The sequence below is a fragment of the Anopheles moucheti genome, chromosome 2 (genome assembly GCF_943734755.1).
Source record: "Anopheles moucheti chromosome 2, idAnoMoucSN_F20_07, whole genome shotgun sequence".
Classification (NCBI taxonomy): domain Eukaryota; kingdom Metazoa; phylum Arthropoda; class Insecta; order Diptera; family Culicidae; genus Anopheles; species Anopheles moucheti.
Window position 1 is genome coordinate 29,590,820 of NC_069140.1, and position 21,499 is coordinate 29,612,318.

Below are 21,499 nucleotides of genomic sequence, written 5' to 3' on the forward strand. Positions count from 1 at the left end.
TTAAATTTCGAACCAAATCCATAAATTAGTTTGCGCTTGTTGGAGTCAAAACGCACACATTCCGGCCTGTTTGTGAATAATTCTAGCGCATGTTTAACGATCAATCAACTGTGTACCGTCAGTGCTCAGCGAGGTTGTTGAATGGAGCATCGGTTTCGCGCACCGGTTTATGATTCAGTGGGTAGTTTAGTTGTTTGTAACTGGAAAAGCAATCACGTGCCAAAGTGAAACAAAACAAACAAATCGATTGTGCTTAACTGTTCGTTCGATGAGGAAAAATATTCCGCGCTGGTAGAAAGGATTACGTTCTCGCAATCCTCCGAAAGGAAAAGCATCTCGGCGCATCATTTGAGCACGCGGCAACCGATCGGCCTGGAGGCCGAACCGTTTTGCTTTTGTGAACAATCGAAGGACGAAGGAGTTAGGTCCGGCACCACCATCCATTCCGGAGGGCCTCCTAACTCTCCGTCCGCCACGTACCCGCAGTCACGCAGTTATGAGCGATCTCGCGGCAAACGCCTGTTTTGACGCATTATCGGTGCTGAACAATGTGCAGCTCGTTGAGAATGGTAAGTACAATTTCCGGTACAACACGTGTGAATTTGCCATGCCCCAAGACGTACCTACCTTGTGGTGAGTGTTTGTTTTGTTCGTTAACACTGTTCTGCCTATTGTTTGCCATCGTTAGCCCAGACCGAGGATCGTCATTTCGGCACAGCAAAAATCCAAACGACCTTAGCTGTATTGATACAACTGTGTTTGTATCAATACAATTTGTGTTTTAATTGCATTATTTTTCTTTCAAAGGATGTGAATTATTAACACTGGAACTACCGGGCCAAAGGTTTAGACTGGTCTGGCGTCTTCGGATTAAATTGTTTTGCTGTTAAATAATACTTTCGCAGTTCGTGCATGATTCTAGTACATATTTGGTGTAACACAAACTCCAAAAACTATTGAAGTATGATCTAACTCTTCGAAATGTTATATAAAATAACTATACCAATAAAAATGGCAGTTTGGTTAGTTTGTACATTATTCACATAATGCAGCTGGTATCAAATTCCAACTCGTAACGATTACTTACAATCAACAAGTTTGAAAAAGTCAAAATTTACCCTTCCTTCATTGCATTAAAGCTTATAGTTTATTTGGTATATCTTGTAAACATTTCAAACCGATATAACAACCAAGTTACAGCCCAAAGATTACCCTCATTCGTTATGCGATTATGTTCAATCTGAAAACGAAAACCATTTCTCGAAAGCCTGTGAACCGATTGACATGAAAATTGCACCAAATTATCTTGATACAATTTACCTAGTACTTGGCGCTTTTATTTTTAACGTCAAGAATAGCATGTTCTTAAATGGGAATAAGGTAGCGAGTTGATCTTCACACGTCAGGACTAGTCCGGAAGTCAAATCCGGATCAATCCATGCGCAAACCTGACTATCCGGCTAAGTGGTAAATAAAGTCAACGAACGCCAAAAATCGCAGACTCCTTTAATCCTTTTGATAAGGTTCTTGTGCCTATGAAGCAGACGAATAACATAATTTTGGTAAGAAAGGTCATAATGCTTTCATTACAATATATCGCAAGGAAAACTGTTTTGTAGAAACTAAAAATTAAAATTGAAAATTGTTTTAAAGAAGAATTAAGTGTTTTTTATAGTTGAAAACGAATGTAATTAGTGATCTAGTGCAAATAATTGCAGCTCCAATCACTGTGTTTGGTTGGACTGTTAGGAAAAGTATCAAAAATTTAAATCTACATTACAAAAGATGATCGATGTGTTCCTTTTTTTTAAATTCAGCTTGTTGTTAATCATACATTATTGCTAGATGACACATTAACAAAAAAAAACATCTGCCTCGCATTATTTTCCTTGTTCTCGAATGTGTACGTTTGTTCTCAATTTGTACAGCTAATCGTAATATTACCGCTCTTCTAATACTAGCGCCCAAACAACAGAACTATGTGGCGTGATATGTGTGTGTCTGTGAGGGGAGGGGAGGGGTGGAGAGGGGGGTTGTTTTTTTTTAATTTCCCATCCCTCACAGTCAAAAGGGTGATGAGTATGGGTTTTTTTCTGACTTAATTTTCATTACGAGTTGCGCAGCTAGAGAAAATCTCACCAATATTGTGAAGGCACGTTTAATGTTTTCCTTCTTGTGGCGAACCCTTAAAGAACCCTTAAAGCGATACGGGTGTAAAAAAATAATAAAAAAAATAGCTTCAAATATTTTTTGTTAATATTGATCTCAACTCATCACTTCATTTGCTTTCAAATTCATGTGATTATATGAAACAACTGGCCAAGTTTCCATTTACTTAACAAAATGCCCATGCACACCACTTTAATACTGCATGATAACCCCAAAGGCTATTGGGATTCGATAAGACATTTAATGCACTGTAAAGTCCTAAACCTAGGGCTATTAATTAATTCTTAACGATTTGCTGAATAAAACCACCCCTAAATCCAAGGGTTGAATGCTTTTGCTTCGGGTGCGTATGCGTGTGCAGGAATGTAATTAATCGGCCACACACAAACCCCCACAGAGCGCGGACCAAACGTGCCGTGAGTCAAATAGACAATGTTTCATTTCCCTTCGCAGTGTGAAGACCTAGCCACCATCTTTTCCACCCCTTCTCCATGTTGTGCGCCAGCTCTTGCCGCTGGTGGCAACTGTGAATGAAGAATAGTCCGCGATTGGAGGGTTTGTGTGTGTGTGTGTGTGTGTGTGTGTGTGTGTGTGTGTGTGTGTATGTGTGGATGCATGAGGGTAAGCGTGTTGAGGGTGAGGTTTTACACTAATATCGTGAACGCAAATATTCTGTGTCACAATCACGTTTTCACGCACATCGCTCTCTCGTCGACCGCGGAACCCCTAGACGAGAGCGATGGAGAATCGCGCGAGCAAAAACCGCGCTTAAGCTCGCGCAGCATCCCAGACCGTTTCGTGCAGTTGTGTGTGCGGGCGATCCTCGCCGCGGCGACGATCATCCTCACCCTTGTACGCGCCGATACGTTCCCGGGGGGCTAAGCGGCGCCAGACTAGCTAGTATTGCGCTTAGTGTAGTCGTAGTCGCTGGCTGGCCTAGGTGGTGGCTGGTGCCGTTGCGTTGCTGGTTTGCAAACTCTTATCCTTCAAGGCCCTGGAATCGGAATCGGAGAGTCGACCACACACTCCACTGTTGGGGCCCGTCGGGGCAAAATTCGGCCGGCGGGTGGAAAAAAAATCACCTCGTTTCGTTTCGTGTTTCTTATTCATTCCGTTTTTGCTGCGTTCTGTTTCGTTTCATCGGCGGACTTCCTGTGCGTGGGGTGAATAAAAAAAAACATACACACACACACACACTCTCTGTGCACCTGTTCCGAACGCGTACATCCTGTGTCCTCTTGTGCCCAAATTGGACATTCCTCATGTTTGGGTGCGCTGGTGCTGGGGAAATTCGTGCGACGGCCCACCACGGCTACCTGCCCATTCATCTTGGCTGCATATCGTCCGGGTTGATCCTGCCCCCGCCAACGCATACGCCGCCCGCCATCACCATTCGCCCACATCTGGTCATCGCACACACGTTGCATCGCGCACGGTACGATGATTCTAGTGTGCAGCATCTGCGGGGCTTCGCATTACACCCAAAACTGTCCAGAGTATGCCAAAGGAGATCATGTAAGTACAACTATTCGCTCAGCACAGCAACATTGGGCAAGAATCAATGGCCAGAACGCTTTGTTGAGGTGTGTTCCAGCTATAGAGTAACTGTGCCAGGTCTGTAATATTCTCTGATACGCATCATTCGAAAGCAATGATTAAACTCTTTTAATTGATCGCTCACAGAAGGCCACTGTAGATGACTAGCGACGGTAGAGGGTTGGTGATCGTACAGTTGGTGCGATCAGCAGACCATGCGGTTAAATGGCAGGACTAGCGAAATGAATTCCTTTTATGGAAGAAAATTCGACACACGATCTCACCACCCCATGTCTTGTCGTGCCTGTGCGTATGTGTCTGACAGTTGCTGTTCTGGTGTGTTTTGTAAGCTCATGGTTTGCGTGCGTGCGTGCGTGCGTGCGTGTGTGCACACTTCCGCCCATATCGAGCGAGACAGTGGCGCACATCCTCACATCACAACATCCTTTGCACAACTCCACCCATCCGATCCGATCCATCTCTAAGCGTATCTGCTGGAAGTGGGCACTACCCTTGTGCTAACGGACTGATCACTTTCTCCGATTAAATTATATAATTTACGCATTTTATAATGTCCATGACAACACACATGTGCGCAATCCGGTCCTGTTTTTGGTACAGGTCTGCGCAGCAGCAGTTCGGCTCTCTCGCGCCCCTCACCAGTCCAAATCGTGTGTTGGCAGTTCCGTTGGATTGCTGGCGGACGATAGAGCGAAGGGCTAGAGCCGAGAGAGACCACCAGGGGTTGGAGGAAGAATGGTCAGGAACCGACACGGCAATACGGCGACGATCGGAAAAACGTGTGGGAAGGAAGAACGGAGTAGTAGGGGTAGAAGGGGTACGGGGGAAGGTGGCGGGAGTGATCTGTGATTTCGTGGTAGTGGTGTGGTGGTGGAGAAAAAAAAGTCAATATTTTTATCCTCAACGTGTGAAGGTGCACACGACTACAGTGAGAAAAGGGCACGGAAAAACTGTGCGTGTACGTGTAGGCACGGGAAAAACAACGTTCGAGTATTGGTGGCCAAAAAAAAAAAATAAAGGTGGTCGTAAAGCGGAGCAGTGCGGTAGATCTGCGAGATTCGGTGAGCAAGGTAGAGAGCAGGATCATCCCAAAGAGAACACAATAGAGCGGGGAAATTTTTATGGAAAACACATTGCGCTTTTCGGTTGAGATTTTTGTCGGTGGTGTGACGGCGACCACTTTGCAAATGGTCGGATCGTTGCCTCGTGTCGATGAATTGCAGGAGCATGGCAAGTAGAGAGGGAGTGTGTGTGTGTGTGGATGTGTTTTTGTGTGTTACATTTCACACCACTATTCGCCCTTTACCCACCACCCCGGGGGAGGGGTGCCGACAGTTTTCCGACCATTTCACAGAAGAACAACACACCCCGCTCCCGTTAGTGTGTGGAACAAGTTTTCCACAATGTTCAGGCCGAACAGTGAATTGGTGTCAACTCGGATCGGATCCAGGACGGAGAGAACCGTACACCTACACACGTACACACACGTACTAGGGAAATGTCTGCCATACTATGTGCGGCCACATTTGTGTGCTCGGCTAATTCCAGTTGCCGAATCGAATTCCAATTCCATCTACCATTCCAGTTACTAGTGGTGATAGGGTCTAACAATTATCTCCTGCGTATGCGCTTTTATGCAGCAACGGAACCCATAGCACAGAGCATGTAAAATAATCTATGTTTTTCTTCAACCAAATGACCAATGCTATTATCATCTACCACCACCGTTATCCGCATTTCGTCGCTTCCAGGTTAAGGATAAGCCGGCGCTTAACCTTTCAAGGTCGTCGGTCCCGAACGGTCTACTGATAATGGACAGCCATGCGGGCAGCTGTGTCGTCACGTCGCAAAAGTTCGCCAAGGGAACCCGGTTTGGTCCGCTGCTCGCCCAGAAGTCATACGTCCCGATCAAGAATATTCCATTTCCGCTCGTGCTGTTCGCGGGCCCGTACTACCAGCAGGACGAGTACAGCAGTGACCTGCAGGCGCTGCTCAGCGGTACGCGCAACATCTACCTAGACACACGGAACGAATCCAAATGCAACTGGATGATCCACGTTAACCTGGCACGGTATTCCAACGAGCAGAATCTTATTTGTTATCAGGTAAGAGGGGGGGAAACGGGACGAACGCGAGGGAAGCAGAATCTTATGCTCTCTAGTATGAACTCTAGCATTGGTAACAAATGTGTATTGCCGCGGGGTCTTCAAGCCTGTTATCACAAAATTTGTAATGCCGTTTTACTATCGTAGCGGAGATGGGTGTGTGTGTGTGTGTACGCGTGGTTATTTGTTGCCCAGTGGTTCCGATTGCTTATCATTAATACGCGATCGAGAATGTAGCAAGCGAAATGCTCCAAACAATTGTAATTAATGTTCGCTTATCTTTAAATAGTTGTTTAAAGACAGATTAACTCTCGCGCGTTGCCTGTTCATTGTGTTTCCCTTACGAAACAGATTATGCCGAACGTTGGGATCACTTCTCAGTAAGCGAAATAAGTCAATTCCTTAATTGACTTTCAGTACTATTAGTGGTGCTTATTGCGCGTACTGTAACTACTGCTGCTACTACTACTTCCACTTATAATTGTGTTCATGTATATTTTTAGGAAAACGACGAAATCTACTACACCGCAATAAGGGACATCGAATTGGGCGACATATTACGGGTGTGGTACTCGCGCAACTACGCCGCCAAGATCGGTGCCTCAATGTTAGAGCCCAGCTCGTACGATATCTGCACAAACATACTCCGGTCGGTCAGTATGGATTACGGTTTTGATTTGGAAAAGCAACAGAGCAACAACTTCCTGGATGATATTTACATCCGTCCATCCGTTACCATGGGTAGTTGTGGGAGTACCGGTGGCGCACATAGCATCAACTCGCAATGCAGTACAGCGAGCAGCACCAGCACTATGGCTGCAAGTGGAAATCCCTGCTCTTCCACCATGGTACTCTCATCTTCCTTCGACGATCGAACGTTGCTGCAGCACGGTCTGGGTTGTACCAACGGTAGAGGAGAAACACTCGAAATAGATAACAATAACAACAGCAGCAGTTTCTGCATGGACACCGAACATGGTACTATAGCGAAGGGGAGTAGTGTAGGATCTCCCGGTTCCACGCCGATGACATACGACACGGTTTCGTTACCACCGATCGACAGTCTGATGAAAACGACATCTCCAAAATACTCTACCTCCGCATCGCAGCAGCATATCTTCGATATGGATCTGCTGGAATCGGGAGTCTCTACAAGCGTGCCTGATTTGGTGGACGATTATTTCAGCTCTTCCTCGCTCATTCCCGCTAGTCAGCTAGAATATGAGCATATGCATATGCATATGCAACATCAGCAGCAGGGTATGCTGACGGGGCAGCACCACGAAGGAGAAATGATCCCATCGTTACAGACGGAGGCAACAAACGAGCTACGATTGACACGGCACGTTTACTCCACGGAACAGATCTCGCCCGCACATACTGACACGCATCAGCTGCACCAGCACCAGCACCAACAGCAGCAACACCAGCAGCTGGGTTCAATGCCGACCGTTGCTGAATTTCAGTGCCTTCCGCACGATACGCTAAGTCCTGCCGACCTAATTAACATCTCTATCGGTGCGAGCGATGTAAACATTTCGTTTGACACGGGATTTGGTGATGCGGCAGTAGTTGGTGGCTTACCCGAGGGTACCCATAGCCTATTGAGCTACGAAAGAGGTACGGATGATATAGACGGTGCATTCGGTGATGGCGGTGGATTCGATCTACTGGCAACAACGCACGTTGTGAACGAAAATGACGGTCCGGTCGAGAAAATGCACAGCCGGTTTTCATCCTCATCTGATTCGCTGATCACACTAAATGACACCGGTCTTGGGGCTTCTACCGCTACACCGACGCCGCCCGCAATGGGCATTGCAAGTAACGCTGGGCTCGAAGTGGATGCAGATAAAAAGTACATCTGTGAGGTGTGTCTGCGCAAATATATGACCAAATCGAATCTCGACAAGCACGTGCGCAAACACAATCTGTATCTGTGCGTGTTTTGCATGAAGCTATTCCAGCAGGCGGACGAGTTGAAGGAGCACGAGTGTAGCGAACGGAAATCGAAAACGGCTTACCTGCACTGTCCCAAGTGTTTGAAGGTGTTGTCCAATTCTTGGTCATTGCAAAGGCACATGAAAATACACAAAGATCTCACACAGGATGAACACCCAGCCATTGGAACAAGCAGTGGAGCTGTTGAACAATTGGAAAAACTGACCGGAGATGGAACAAACGGTTCAAAAATTTCAAGTGCATCTTTTGAGGACTTATCCAATCCTCTTCCCCCCATTGATGATTTAAAACCAAGCATCGAATCACTAGACGGACCCGAAAACGTATCCCTACGGCTTACTACTGCACACGGTGACGACAAACATGATATCCTCGATTCAGAAATGGCTGTTGCACATCGTGAAGTCAATCCTCCATTACTAACGGAAGCGGAGATAAAAAAGGAGCCCATCCACGGAAACACGGGCTCGACTCCCGCTTCACCACTAACCAACGCGGCAAACGTGCCCAGTCTGACAACCACAATTATGCCGATCACGAACATGAGCTCTAGCCAAGATATGATCACGAACGTGCAAGCCCCCAACGGAAAGCAACTGTACAAATGTATTGTTTGTTCGAAGCTGTTCAAAAATCCCAACGCTCTCGAAAAGCATCTCCGCAAAGTGCACACAGTTTATACCGTTTCGAACGATTATAAATCGGAAAAGAAGGTACTGAGTCAGCTGAATCAGAAGAAAACTTCACCTATAAAACCGGCGATTGCCAAGGCGCTCGCTACCAAGCTTTCGCAAAAGAGCAAAAAGCAAGAAGAAATGGCTGCGGCAGCTGCAGCCGCAGCAGCAGCAGCAGCAGCTGCGGCAGCAACAGCGGTTTCTAATACCTCTGAACATACGGATGGACATGTTTTGTCGAGAAATACTAGTGCACTGGCAAAGCAAACACAACACGCATCAATAGCCGTATCTGCATCTTCATCATCATTGTCCACAGAGCATGGAACCGCTGGTGGTGGGCAAATGCGAATGCACAGTAAAAAGAAGCATTCGACCGGATGTATCACTGATGGTGGACGAAACTCCCTAGACAATGTGTACAGCAGTACTGTGCCTCTTGCAGGTGCTCAAATAGTGGGTCTCAACAGTACGATCACCGGTGTTAGGATAACTGATCCACTGATACCTGCCAACACCAATGAGGGACCACACAGTGAACTTACGGCGATCCCCAATGGAACAGCCACGTCCACGACCACCACGCCCGCAGCTGGCAAATCCCATAGCATCATCATCATTTCCAACGTGGAACTTACCAAAAACAATCTAATCGATACTAGTCAGCTGTTTCTCAATCAAAACAACACACACGGTACCGGAGCAGGTAGTAACGGTGGCATTAACGCTTTAGGAAATAAAATCGACCTGAAAGTATTAAACTCTACGGACAAACTACCGAAGCTGGTACCGATCTCCAGCCATCTTCCTCAGCATAATCAGCTGCTTCACCATTCGCATCATCATCAGCAGCAGAACGTTGTAGGCGGAACAACTACTTTGCAACTGGCCGGTGCCACTATTATGGTTCCTTCGGGTATGAATTCTACAGCGGCGTGTCTTAAAAACGATGCAGGAAGCTTAGCTACCGATGGTGGAATTGTTTCCGATGGTCATCGGTATATTAATGGTGGCATCCTCACGACACCATCCACCTCCACGATGCTTACGCAAAGCACGGCACCTACACGCATGCTGACACTCTCAAATGTGTCGATGGTAGCGTCGAGCGATTCCGCGAACAACAGTGCTCTGGAAGACATGAACGTTGATGACAAACATCAAATCGATAAAATCAACACCTGTCTCAATCAGGAAGACTTATCCGTAAGTGGAGTTTTGAAGTGTTCGCTTTTAAAGCGTATTTGTGTAATTCTTGTACTCTATACCCTAAAACTCATTGGGCAGTAGGTGTGTGTGCGCGCTTGTTAAATGAACTAATATGGCTACAGCTTCACTAACCATTTATCTTCTATTACCTTTCTCGATCATCGCAATCATCCCAATGCGGCTTTATATAAATGGCTTACATACGCTTCATCAACTGCAATTATGATGGTTCATCGCGTTACAATAGGACGGTCGTGAATGTACCTTAACTCCCGACGACGAGTGCGGCATCTCGCAAACAGCGCAAACATTTCCTTGTGAAGAATGTGACCGTGTATTTACGAAGGTAAACAACTATTTTTGTAACTCGCTTTTCCCATTGTCCATCCTGTTGCCGTTTTACTATTATTGTAACACATTATTGTTGTACATTATTGTTGTATTGTTTTATTGAATGATGAGTACTGCAAGCAAATTTAACGCGTGTATCTTGTGTGTTGGATCATACATTTAAAATTAGGTAAACTGTGATAGCAGCATTGTGATTGCGTTTTAGTTTTGCCAATTATTTCTCACACTCATGTCCTTAACCGGTTCACCGAAGGCAATTTCAAACGCTGTATATTTTCTGTTCCAGAACTATCAATTAAAGCGACATATGGAAATTCATGACAGTGTGTACTATACCTGTCCATACTGTGATCGTGGCCCGTTAAAGGCAAAGGCATCGCTACGAAAGCATCTGTACAATGTGCATGCAGATCGGGCACCACCGAAAGAGCAGATCAACAAATTCATCACAACACTCGTGGTGACGGATGAAAGCGTGCTTCGAGAATTGGCCATGAAGAATGAACGTAAAATTCGCAACAAAAGTGCCAAACAGCAGGCTAAACTGCTTCAACAACAGCAACTACAACAGCAGCAGCAGCAACAATCGCCTCAGGTACAAGGAATGACCACGATTGACATCTCATCACCTAGCGACAACTACACGTGTCCATCGCCTGGACCGGCCGGAACGGATGGTGGTATGATCATGTACGAAAACGAGCTTTCGGAATCGGTGCTGAGTGACCAGGTCGAAGATATGTTAACGTTCAAAGCGATCTTTCCCACGGAGGAAGGCAGCATCGGTGACTCGTCCATGGATCAGATCGATCAGGTGGTGCTGGAAAGCTGCGATCAAAGCAGTACATGCAGCAGCAACACCACGGCAAATGCGGTAAACAGTGTGCAGGTGAATGTTCCGAACCACGAGGAAAAGAAACGTAAAGCTGGCACGGATGGTCGGGAACTCCAACGGCATCAGCAACATATGTCAGCAGAAAGAACTACTATTACCAATTCTACTGTCGCTGATGGTAAGCGAATGAAGATAGCCGGCTTAACCCCGTGCACTAGCGGAACTGGTCGTATTGATCAAGTGAACAGCATCGTTTCCATTGGTAATACGATGGGTGAATCGTATGAAGTGGATGCACTCCAGGAAACCAGTCATAATAGTAGTCCGAATGGTCCGGTGATCGTCGCTTCCTCCAATGGCACCAGCAATTCGCTACGCTATTTACGCAAAAATGGTTTATCCGCCATTCCAACGACGATCGCAAATGCTGCAACTGATTTGGTCGGTCCGAGCGGATCATCGTCACACGGCAATGGAAATCAGCAGAGCCAACATGGCCACCAGTATCAACCTGCGCAGGGTAATAGTGCAACTGCGCTGGACGGAAGTGGTCAACTCAACTTAGACAGCCTGTTCGGTAACATATCGATCGACAACTATGAGTTTGATGATAATGCCACCATTCAATCGTTCAGCCTAATCGAGGAAAAATTTAAAACTTCGTTCGACCAAATCCAGGAGAAACTAGATGCAGAGCTACCGTTCGACGAGGAGCAGATCAAATGGCAAAACAACATCATGACAAATGATTCGTCTAACGAAATCGGCGACAAGCTGCTGACCGGCGAAGGAAACATAATGCTAATATAGACTCTTTTTGAATGCTTTCCATTTTTACAGCAGTGTGTCTTGAAATTGCTGCTATCAGTAGCAAACCGTCAACGTCCCTTGTTATTCGTCGTTATTTTATTTCGCCTTTGTGCTGCAGAGGACATTGTAATATTAGTTTCATTCAATCATTAGTTTTACCTTGATCTTGATCGGTAGGGTAATTGTAAAGCTTTTACATAATGTTTGACACACTAAAATAACTGACAACACGTTGGCGTATTGGTTTGTCAAGCGCCTTGTTTTCTTTAATTTATTTGAAATATTTATTCAATTTGCTCTTGTTTAAAACAGTTTCGGCTTAAAATGGTGGTTTGTTCATTGCAAACGAATTTTGTACGTAAGACCATAGCATCCAATCATTTGGTATGTATGGTGTGAAATTTCAAATAAATTAATGATATTATCTATTTATTAATTTATACTAGGCATTAATGTATACCCTTACAAATGATTTTTAATATCAATGAAATTTTTGCTTTAATTTTTCTTGCCATTTCTTGTTTTTTTTTTGTATAACATTTAATTACTCAAGACTATACAACCCTGTTTTGTTTCCCGTAGCTTAATAATATTCTGAAAGAGGAAAATGTGCAAATCCCGTTGAAAGTGGTACAACTTATCGTATCATCAGTGTATGAGGGGAAAAGGTTATACATCGTCTGAACGATAACATTATTATACATAATACGATTTGCAAATCCAAACGTTGGAGGCAAACTAAAACCTGCGTGTGCGTGTGTGATTTTGATAGCTGATGAAATATTAACAAAATACTGTTCAAATGTGTTTTATATAAAGACTCTAGTCTACTGGAAGTGCTACGAGGCAAGGTTGCGAGGATGATTATATACTATTTATAAGAAAAAGTTTATACTAAGATTTTTATTGATCTGCATACACATTTTCCCAAGCAAACGTACCGAAACGGTGTGATATGCAAGTCCATATAGCATGAGATAAATTATAGGCGCAGATCGAAAACCCTACAGCACTTATCCGACTTGAGCCAGGCTTGTACTGGACCATGTAAGGAGCAGGATTGACGAACCGTAACTTGACTGAAAGTTTTTAAGCATAAATGAGAAGAAAAGGACCATAAAGTAACTATTGTTTAACGTACATAGCTATGAATACTGAAAGGGATAGGATCGGCATCTTTAACACAAACAAAAAAAAACAATCTCGCATCGAAAGCATCTAATTGCGCCATTTTAGTTAATGTATCTACTGTAGTGCATGTATCGGTTATAGTATCACGATTACAACCAGCTAGGTAATCGCGTGCGAGAAACGAAGGATGTATACCAAATAAGATTTGTTCGACTACAGGCAACATCGAAAGGGGGAATTGAAACCAAAGTTTTCTTACATGAATTAAATTATCTTTCTTACCTTCTACTAGCGTATAAGATATTGTAACGTTTGCTTAATACAACAATGTTTTAAGTGAAATAATAAACATGCGGAAAAGTGCTTTTTATTTACGAAACTACAAAACGCGCAACGAAATTGTTTTTATGTTTAAAGTACGATGATATGATTTGGATTGGAGAGTGCAGTGTTAACGGATATGGAGAATTTAAACATAATTCTACAAAAAAACTCTCGAACCACCCTGTAGTTCGGAACGGATCGGAACCACTCGGAACACTTGAACCACTTGTCAAATGAGCATGAAATTGGTGTCAGCGGACCATCACTAGCGAAAATTTCCATGTCGATTTATCAACCTTCCGTCTGTTTACTTGCGTTTTCGTTCAGCAAAAATATAACATAAAATTACCAAACTATTCCATATTTCTTTACAAAACTATCACACAGTTGGGTGTTTGATCCGTTTTCTAAACTAATATAATGGATACCTTAGGTACAGAGATTGGTCAAAAAATGAGGGTAAGTTTAGTGACTTGTTTGGTCTACTCCTATCGGTAACCAACAGAAAAACAGAGTTATACTTGACTAAACACATTTGGTTGTACGATTTGTGTTCCAGAGTGCCGTGAAGGCGAAGCTAATCGAGCTCGGCACCGGTTCGGGCACCGGTTACATCGATGATGAGCTGCCGGATTACGTGATGATAATGGTGGCCAACAAACGCTCCCGGCAGCAGATGGTAGATGATCTGTCACTGTTCCTCGGTGCACAAACCGAAGTATTCGTAAACTGGTTGCACCAAGTGCTGCAAAAGCTGCAGGAAGTGACACTACCGGCGACTACTGCGACCAAGTCGAAAGAAGGCACGAAAAGGAAATCCTCCGAGGTGGAAGACAAAAAGAAGGACAAGAAACGGAAAGACAAGAAAACGAAACGAAGAGACCGTAGCACTGACGGGGAGGAAGCTGCCGAGGTGTCCAATCGCATGAGTGGTACGGAGGACAATACACCGCCAAGACCCGCAGTAGTACTGCCGGCAACCTCGATAACAGAAGTATTCGCACATCAGTACATAGAAAAGGCAAAGAAATCGCTCGAGTCGGACAGCGTACCGGTCGCAAAGAAAACACAGGCAGAACGATCGGAATCGCGCGATCGAACGAAGAGCAAAACACCACCAACGGCCAGTGAGGAGCGCAGTGTGCCTTCGATCGTTGATATTGCTAGTGCCAGTGTTGTCCAGAAGCACCACAAGGAACTGTGTGAGCTGAAGGAAATTGAAGAGCGGATCAGCGCTGCAAAGCGTCATTTGAGGTCATTAGGGACGGATATTTCAGATGAAGATAGTGAAGATTTGCTGCTATTGAAGGCCAATGAGGACGATTTGCTGCTGTCGAGAGCTCGCTCTGATGAAGCAACTTCAACGCGAAGTACCAAACCGTCACAAAGCACAGTAAGTAAACAAAGGCAACGAATAACTATGGGCCCTGAGGAGCCTTCGAAGCAAGCGCCACCAGCTCAAAGCAATGCACCATTGGCTGCTTCACGGTCGACAGACACACAACAAGCTAATGCTAAGAAACGGTCAGTTTTAGAACGCCTGGGAACCAAAAAACCTTCCATCACTGCCGAGCGAGAAAAAGCTGTAAATTTAGATACAAGAACTGCGCGAGAACCTACCACGAAGGATGTGAACAAATCTAACGACGCTGCAAATTCGGGTGCTTCTGGAACGAAAAGTACCATCATTAGCCTATCGGCACACAGGCGCGAGGAGAGAGAAATTTATGTGCCCCTTTTTCGGCGCAAGGAGGCATCACAGGAACAGTCAGCACCAAAAAACCGGGTGCGACAGGAGGGTACCATAAAGGGAGACAACCGTCAGAGGGAAAGAAGCCGTGAACGTAACATACGCGAAACGAGATCGCCTGTCTCACGTTTACCACCATCCCATGCACGCAACGATACTAATCGTGCTAGATCTCGGGAAAGTAATTTTCGTCGCCTAGAACGCGATCGTGTAGAGCGTGTTGATGATCAATCGATGGGACGCAAATCTCGTCCAAGGGAGCGATCACGCAGTCGCGAATGGACCAGAGACAGCAACCGGGAACGTTCCGGTTCCGATGGTCACGTTAAGAATGGGACGGATACCGTGCGTGGACGCATAGGTTCGCGCGTTATCGTACTTCCACCGAAACCGGAATACAACGAAGACGTGATCGAAGTGCCAGTGGCCAGTGTTATAAAAGTACAGCCACGGCCCGTTGTACCGAAGGCAAAACAGCCCAGCAAGAACTTATTATTAAAAGCAATGGCCGAAGCACAACGATCGACGGTAGCGAATCTTAAGAAAACGATAGACAACACCAGGGAAAGCAGTGGCTTACACCGGACAGATATGAAGCGTAAACTTGTGATTGAGATTTCCGGCGTTACTAATAGTCATCTGGCGGTGGACACCCAATACGAACGCGTACCCATTACCCATTACACACCGCACGAAGCAGTAGCTTTCAACGAACTTAGGGAGGAAGAGGATCACGACCAGCCGGAAGAAGAAGAAGAGGTGCATGAAGTAGACATAACGAACCAGGTACTGATGGAGGATTGCGATGTAGATGAGGAATTTAAAGAAATCCTCCAGAACGAATACGATGGCGCAAAATCATCTGCAACACAGAATTATCAAATGGAGGTGATAGAAGAAGATGCACCCAGCTCGGAACAGGAAGCTGCTACAAACGACAGCAAGGATACAAAATTTGTGGTTACTTTAGATGGAGCTTTCAAGTCGTCGGTGGACAGAGAAGTGTCACCAAGCCACACGCCACCACCACCGCCCGTAGCAGTACCATCGGAACAGACTAAGGGAAGAATGTCCGTAAAGGATCGTATTGGGTTCAAAGTTAGTGCCCGAGAATCAGCAACAAAATCTCCCAATCCAAAGGATTCCAAAGAGATGGAAGAGACGCTCAAGAAACGTAAGGAACGGTTTAGCGAAAAGCTTGTAGCAGCACCGGCAACAGTGAAACCAGCTAGTATTAAAAGTTCTCCAACAGCTGCATCAAACTCGACGTCACGTGCAGCAGCAACATCGTACGGCAATAACTCGTCCTCGTCGAGAGCGAACCGATCGCCGAAAACAAACTCTCGTTCTACCCAAAGCCACTCATCATCGCGTCGCCGAACGCCATCGGTTAGCCCAGAACGTGCCCCGAGGCCAAAAAATACCTCCCCAACTGAAAGTCGTTCGAAGCGTACTGAAAATGTTTCGCGCAATGTTTCCAGCTCACCGAATCAATTGAATGAGCTGTTACTGCAACGCACGAAGGAGCTGATGGATGATAGTGTATCCTCGTCGCCGATCTACATGTCCAAGTCCGATTATGACAAGATGGAGCCATCGTCCCGGAAGCGGAAACGAGTTTCACCGATTCAGTTCGATCTCACTGATGAGGACGAACGGCACGACAGTGACGATGACTATCACCATCATCATCACCGTGACCGAAGAGCACGCAGCAGAGAGGAACATCGGCCACAGCATCGCAGTCCATCGCGTGACAGTGATGAACGGTCCTCGACGAGAAAGGAATCGCGCCGCGAATGGGAGCGAGAAGGTGAAGGGAGGGAAAGCCGCGAGGCCCGGGTTAAGTCGCCCGGAAGGAAAATTAAGAAGCTTGAATCAAGCCGAAAATTCGATGATATTCCGCCACGTAAGTAATGTGCCCTATTTTAAAACAGGGAGCAAAAAATCATATTAACATTTCTTTCTTACCCGTACAGTGCTCAGTGCTGTTTCTTTATCCGGAGTGGAAGGAAAGACCAACAAATTGATTAGTGGTGCTGCATTGAAAGAACGGTGCAAATATTTCCCCATCTGTCGCCAGGGAGATGCGTGCGAGTTTCTCCATCCAACCACACCATGCAAAGCGTTCCCTAGCTGCAAATTTGGCGACAAGTGCCTCTATCTCCATCCAATGTGTAAATACGATCAAACATGCCACTGGTTGGACTGCAACTTCATGCACACAAAAAGTGCAACCGCCGGCACCTCGAGTGGCCTGTCGGCGCCACCATTAGGTTCGTAGGGCATGAACGTAGCCACTAGTTTAAATGAATATCATTAAACGTGTCTCGTTTCTTTCAGCATCATCCGTCGTTCCGGTACAAAACTATAAGTCGATTATTGCGAAACCGCTTCCGCCTGTGTGCAAATACTATCCAAACTGCGTCAACAACCAGTGCCAGTATCTGCATCCGAAGATGTGCCGCTTTGGCAAGCACTGCGTTAATAAGATTGAGTGTAACTTCTACCATTACGATATACCGACGAAGGATTTGCACGATGCCTCATCAAAGGACAAATTTCGATGGATCTCGCCATTCTCTGCTTGAGCGCCGCATAGCCCAACACTTGGCTAGCTACTCACGGCGAGCGAGGATACTTTGATTCTAACTTTATTTGTGCTATTTGTTCCATTTCGCTTTCGTCACATGCAGCTTCTCCTTTTGATTTTACCCAGTTTGGAAAAGGTTTAGGAACTACAACACTGATTGTGCGTGCATGCCACTATATTGCACTGGACACTTTCTTTTTCCTAGGCGTTTGTTTATTATGTGCTAGATTTAAAACTGCGCAGAACCCATTTTATGCTTCACGCAGTTGGGTACGGTTGGATTGTTTTATTTCAACAAAAAACGTGTATAGGAAAAGCATTGAATGTACTCATGGATGAATGAGTACAAACTATAAAACATAGTTTCCCTAACCGATATTGGATTGATTGTTGCTCTCAAACATCAACACTTATTAGATAGATACGCAGATCATCATGTGAGGGTGTGCTGCGTTTAGCGAAGATCATTGCAAGGAGACAAATATTCTTCATTAAGCACTTTGCTTATATGTTTAAGCAGGCGTATAATAATAGATGTAGTAGCATGTTCAAAGAATAATTAATTCTAATCGCTCTTAACATTTTCGAACTTTTTATTAAGTCAACTTCCGAAACGTGTGGTTCGTAGTGAAATTTATTTAAATAAGTTTAATACCTATACCCCCCTCATTGTCTTCCCGCTCTCATGTACTGTCCCAAATTTGCTGCACATTATCCAGTACGGTTTGCTGATCGGACATTTTGTGCACCATGAAGTATCCCTGAATCTGTGCCGGGCTAACGTTTCGTCCGTCCGCACCAACACGTTCCCCAAAAATCCGCGCATTCGCTTCTGCATCCGTACCGGTGTAGAACCGTCGAAACATTTGCTCCATCTGATGGCGTGTACAGTGGCCAACGTATTCCTTCACATCGACCCTGCCCGGTCGAATCAGTGCTGGATCGAGACGCTCGAGATAGTTGGTGGTCATGAAGACGATGCGTGCCTCGGTCGATGCCACACCATCCAGACAATTAAGCAACCCACTGAACGTCACCCGATTCAGTCCCTCGAAGGCTGCCTTTTGCTGTAGTGTGTCCTGGCGCGACACAAACGCGGCATCGATATCCTCCAGCAGTATGATCGACTGTTGCGGTGCAACGTTCATTAGATGGTTTAACCGATCGTCGGTAAGGCCACGCTCGGACAAATTAAGCAGACAGATACCGAACTCGATCTCACCAGCTAGGGCAGTGATGAAACTAGATTTACCACAACCGGGCGGTCCGTGTAGCAAATAACCTCGCCGGTAGGGTATACCGCGGTCCGAGTACCATTGTGGATTTTTAATAAACTCCCGGCAATCGCGCAATATGCGCTCTGAAACACCTTCATCCAGCACTACTGAACCAATCGGACGCCGTTTTCGTGGATGACCGAACGGTCGCCATTCGGAACCCATCGCCGTGTACATAATTGTCTTTCCTTCCGTGTTTTTCAGCGCCAGCTGTCGGGCCTCCTCCAGTATTTTGAAGTACAAATTTTTATCCCTACCGAATGCGGTCAGCTGTACCGTTTCCCACGGTACACCCATGTGTAGATCGAGCGTATGCTGCTCCCGGGCACGGTCCACCTTTATCCAAGTGCCACCGTACCGCATGATGTGTGTGCCGACGGACGGTATAAAGTCGTACCGCGTTTTAACGTGACCCGTATCACGCTGCTCAAAGGACGTCTCCACGCTGAGGTGCTGCGTTTGCCGGGCGCCCTTCTGAGTGATCCACTGGAGCAACCACTGGTACGATTTATCCCGGCATGGTACCTCTAGCGTTATCATATAGTGCCGTCGGAACAGTATCAATGCACCTTGCATTCCTTTACGTAACATTGCTGCCCCGGCACCGACACCGAACAGACCAAAGCCGGCTCCGAAATAAGGATTTTCGGACAGGGCACTAATATACTCCGTTATCGTCATTCTGCGTTATGGCTGTCCACCACACGAGGCGTTGTTTGTGGAGATGGAAAATTATGAAAACACTGTTTCTACACGACTATTTTTCCATGCTACACGCACTCTACGCCTCCGTGCAACTGATTAACGTCAGAAAACCCAGATCACAACAAACGGACCGATAAATAAGCAAGGGTAACTAAAAGGAAAAAAACTCAGCTTTCTGTCAACTGCTCCGTTGACAATTGGCTGTATACGTAAATAACAACAAACTGAATCCGGATCTCACATTTTCATAATGTAATAGTTTTTAGATTAAATTAATAGTCTTGCAACACATATCGCTCGCAAAAACTATCCCAATACCGCCAGTGTTAGGGGAAGAATATTAAAATGAAGTTGTTCAAATGCTTTCTCATATGTTTAGTAATATACGTTGGACAAATTCACTCGTTCGAAGGAATGTGTACGGCACAGGGACAGTGCACGGCACCGGAGAGCAACAGTCTCTACTCGGCAGGTAAGATTGATTGCCTACAATATTACGCAGTTTAATTAATGCTCAATTCCACAGATTTCAACAAATATTTTAGCGCAATAGAATCATCCCTAGCGGCGTATGTTCCTTGCAACAGCACCAATTGCAACTGCCACACAAATGTACTAAAGGCTGACCTAAAGCCATTCAAACCACATGGCATCACGAAAGACTCGATCAACCGAGCGAAGCAATACGGAACGCACTATCAGGTGGTCGGCCATAAATTGTACCGGCAACGCGAATGCATGTTCCCGGCACGGTGCTCCGGTGTGGAGCATTTCGTGAAACCTTTACTGTCACTGCTGCCCGACATGGATCTGGTCGTAAATTGTCGCGATTGGCCCCAAATCCATCGGCACTGGAGCAAAGAACGGATACCGGTACTTTCGTTTAGCAAAACAAATGAATATCTCGACATAATGTATCCAGCCTGGGCCTTTTGGGAGGGCGGTCCAGCCATAGCTCTCTATCCCACCGGTCTAGGACGGTGGGACCTTCATCGGAAAAGCATTACGAAAGCAAGCACCGACTGGGACTCGAAGGAATCGAAAGCATTTTTCCGCGGTTCACGTACTTCCGACGAGCGTGATGCATTGGTGCTACTATCCCGTGCGCAACCGTCGCTCGTTGACGCACAGTATACGAAAAACCAAGCCTGGAAATCTCCACAGGATACGCTGAACGCAGAACCGGCGCGGGAAGTGACACTGGAGGAACACTGCCGGTATCGGTTTCTGTTTAACTTTCGCGGTGTAGCCGCTAGCTTTAGATTTAAGCATCTTTTCCTGTGCCGTTCGCTCGTTTTCCATGTGGGCGATGAGTGGCTAGAATTTTTCTATCCCTCATTGAAACCATGGGTACATTACGTCCCGGTACCGGTACGCAGTAGCCCAGAGGAACTGGAAGCATTAATCAGGTTCTTCCAACAGCATGATGAGCTGGCGCGTGACATTGCCGAACGAGGATACGATCATGTTTGGAATAATTTGCGCATGGTTGATGTTGAATGCTACTGGAAGAAATTGTTAAAACGGTACGGAAAGCTAATAAGCTACACGGTTGAGCCTGAATCCAGTTTGGTCGAAGTGTAGGGCGAGTGTCCAATAAGGCCGAACGAAAGATATTATTGAGCCATGGCATTCATTATGACTGAAAATGGGCAATCTCACAAATTGATCTAAAGATTTCATTCCATAATTTTCTTCCACATAGAAATAAACAACAAAAAAACAGACAGAAATATGGAGATAGTAAACTAATCACTGTGATCGAGAAATTCTGTGTGAAATAGAAGAGGAGAATATTTTAAATAGTCTCGTGACCAATACAACGGATGATTTGATCAAATCGCGACTATGGAACTGAAGACTACACCTACAAAACTTTCTTTTACTCCTTTGACTAAAGTTCAGGCCGCATGCCGTGAACCTCCACGCGATATTTCTAACCCATAAAATAAATCCTTACATCAGATGTCGTCACAAGTGTATCCATTGATTTAACCCTTTCTTTCTTTGGAAGTGTTTACTGCACATCAAAAAAAGATTTCTCATC

At 45.5% G+C, this 21,499-nt stretch overlaps 4 protein-coding genes across 4 annotated transcripts; 3 read left to right on the plus strand and 1 right to left on the minus strand.

Annotated features, from left to right (window-relative positions):
- The first annotated feature begins 496 nt into the window (after positions 1–496).
- Positions 497–13,104, plus strand: LOC128309348 (uncharacterized). The gene is made up of 6 exons (XM_053045712.1): positions 497–569; positions 3,620–3,684; positions 5,478–5,831; positions 6,335–9,673; positions 9,924–10,022; positions 10,314–13,104. The coding sequence occupies exons 1-6, from the start codon at positions 497–499 to the stop codon at positions 11,670–11,672; spliced, it is 5,289 nt and encodes a 1,762-aa protein (XP_052901672.1). The 3' UTR covers positions 11,673–13,104.
- Positions 13,105–13,454: 350 nt separating this feature from the next.
- On the plus strand, positions 13,455–18,014 carry LOC128309349 (zinc finger CCCH domain-containing protein 13). Its single transcript, XM_053045715.1, has 4 exons — positions 13,455–13,586; positions 13,687–16,786; positions 16,857–17,153; positions 17,221–18,014. The coding sequence occupies exons 1-4, from the start codon at positions 13,548–13,550 to the stop codon at positions 17,466–17,468; spliced, it is 3,684 nt and encodes a 1,227-aa protein (XP_052901675.1). The 5' UTR covers positions 13,455–13,547; the 3' UTR covers positions 17,469–18,014.
- Positions 18,015–18,081: 67 nt separating this feature from the next.
- On the minus strand, positions 18,082–19,514 carry LOC128309355 (mitochondrial chaperone BCS1). The gene has a single exon (XM_053045720.1). It carries the CDS (start codon positions 19,426–19,428, stop codon positions 18,154–18,156), a length of 1,275 nt encoding a protein of 424 aa, XP_052901680.1. The 5' UTR covers positions 19,429–19,514; the 3' UTR covers positions 18,082–18,153.
- A 282-nt stretch (positions 19,515–19,796) lies between these two features.
- On the plus strand, positions 19,797–21,362 carry LOC128309356 (O-glucosyltransferase rumi homolog). Its single transcript, XM_053045722.1, has 2 exons — positions 19,797–19,924; positions 19,979–21,362. Exons 1-2 carry the CDS (start codon positions 19,798–19,800, stop codon positions 21,034–21,036), a joined length of 1,185 nt encoding a protein of 394 aa, XP_052901682.1. The 5' UTR covers position 19,797; the 3' UTR covers positions 21,037–21,362.
- The last annotated feature ends 137 nt before the right edge of the window (positions 21,363–21,499 follow it).

Bases quoted from the DNA above. Each gene is read 5' to 3' on its own strand.
- LOC128309348 (XM_053045712.1), top strand. From the start codon at position 497: ATGAGCGATCTCGCGGCAAACGCCTGTTTTGACGCATTATCGGTGCTG. The intron at 570-3,619 runs GTAAGTACAATT...CGATGATTCTAG, and splicing joins TGTGCAGCTCGTTGAGAATG to TGTGCAGCATCTGCGGGGCT. The intron at 10,023-10,313 runs GTAAACAACTAT...TTTCTGTTCCAG, and splicing joins GTGACCGTGTATTTACGAAG to AACTATCAATTAAAGCGACA.
- LOC128309349 (XM_053045715.1), top strand. From the start codon at position 13,548: ATGGATACCTTAGGTACAGAGATTGGTCAAAAAATGAGG. The intron at 13,587-13,686 runs GTAAGTTTAGTG...TTTGTGTTCCAG, and splicing joins AGATTGGTCAAAAAATGAGG to AGTGCCGTGAAGGCGAAGCT. The intron at 17,154-17,220 runs GTTCGTAGGGCA...CGTTTCTTTCAG, and splicing joins CCTGTCGGCGCCACCATTAG to CATCATCCGTCGTTCCGGTA.
- LOC128309355 (XM_053045720.1), bottom strand. From the start codon at position 19,428: ATGACGATAACGGAGTATATTAGTGCCCTGTCCGAAAATCCTTATTTC.
- LOC128309356 (XM_053045722.1), top strand. From the start codon at position 19,798: ATGAAGTTGTTCAAATGCTTTCTCATATGTTTAGTAATATACGTTGGA. The intron at 19,925-19,978 runs GTAAGATTGATT...TCAATTCCACAG, and splicing joins CAACAGTCTCTACTCGGCAG to ATTTCAACAAATATTTTAGC.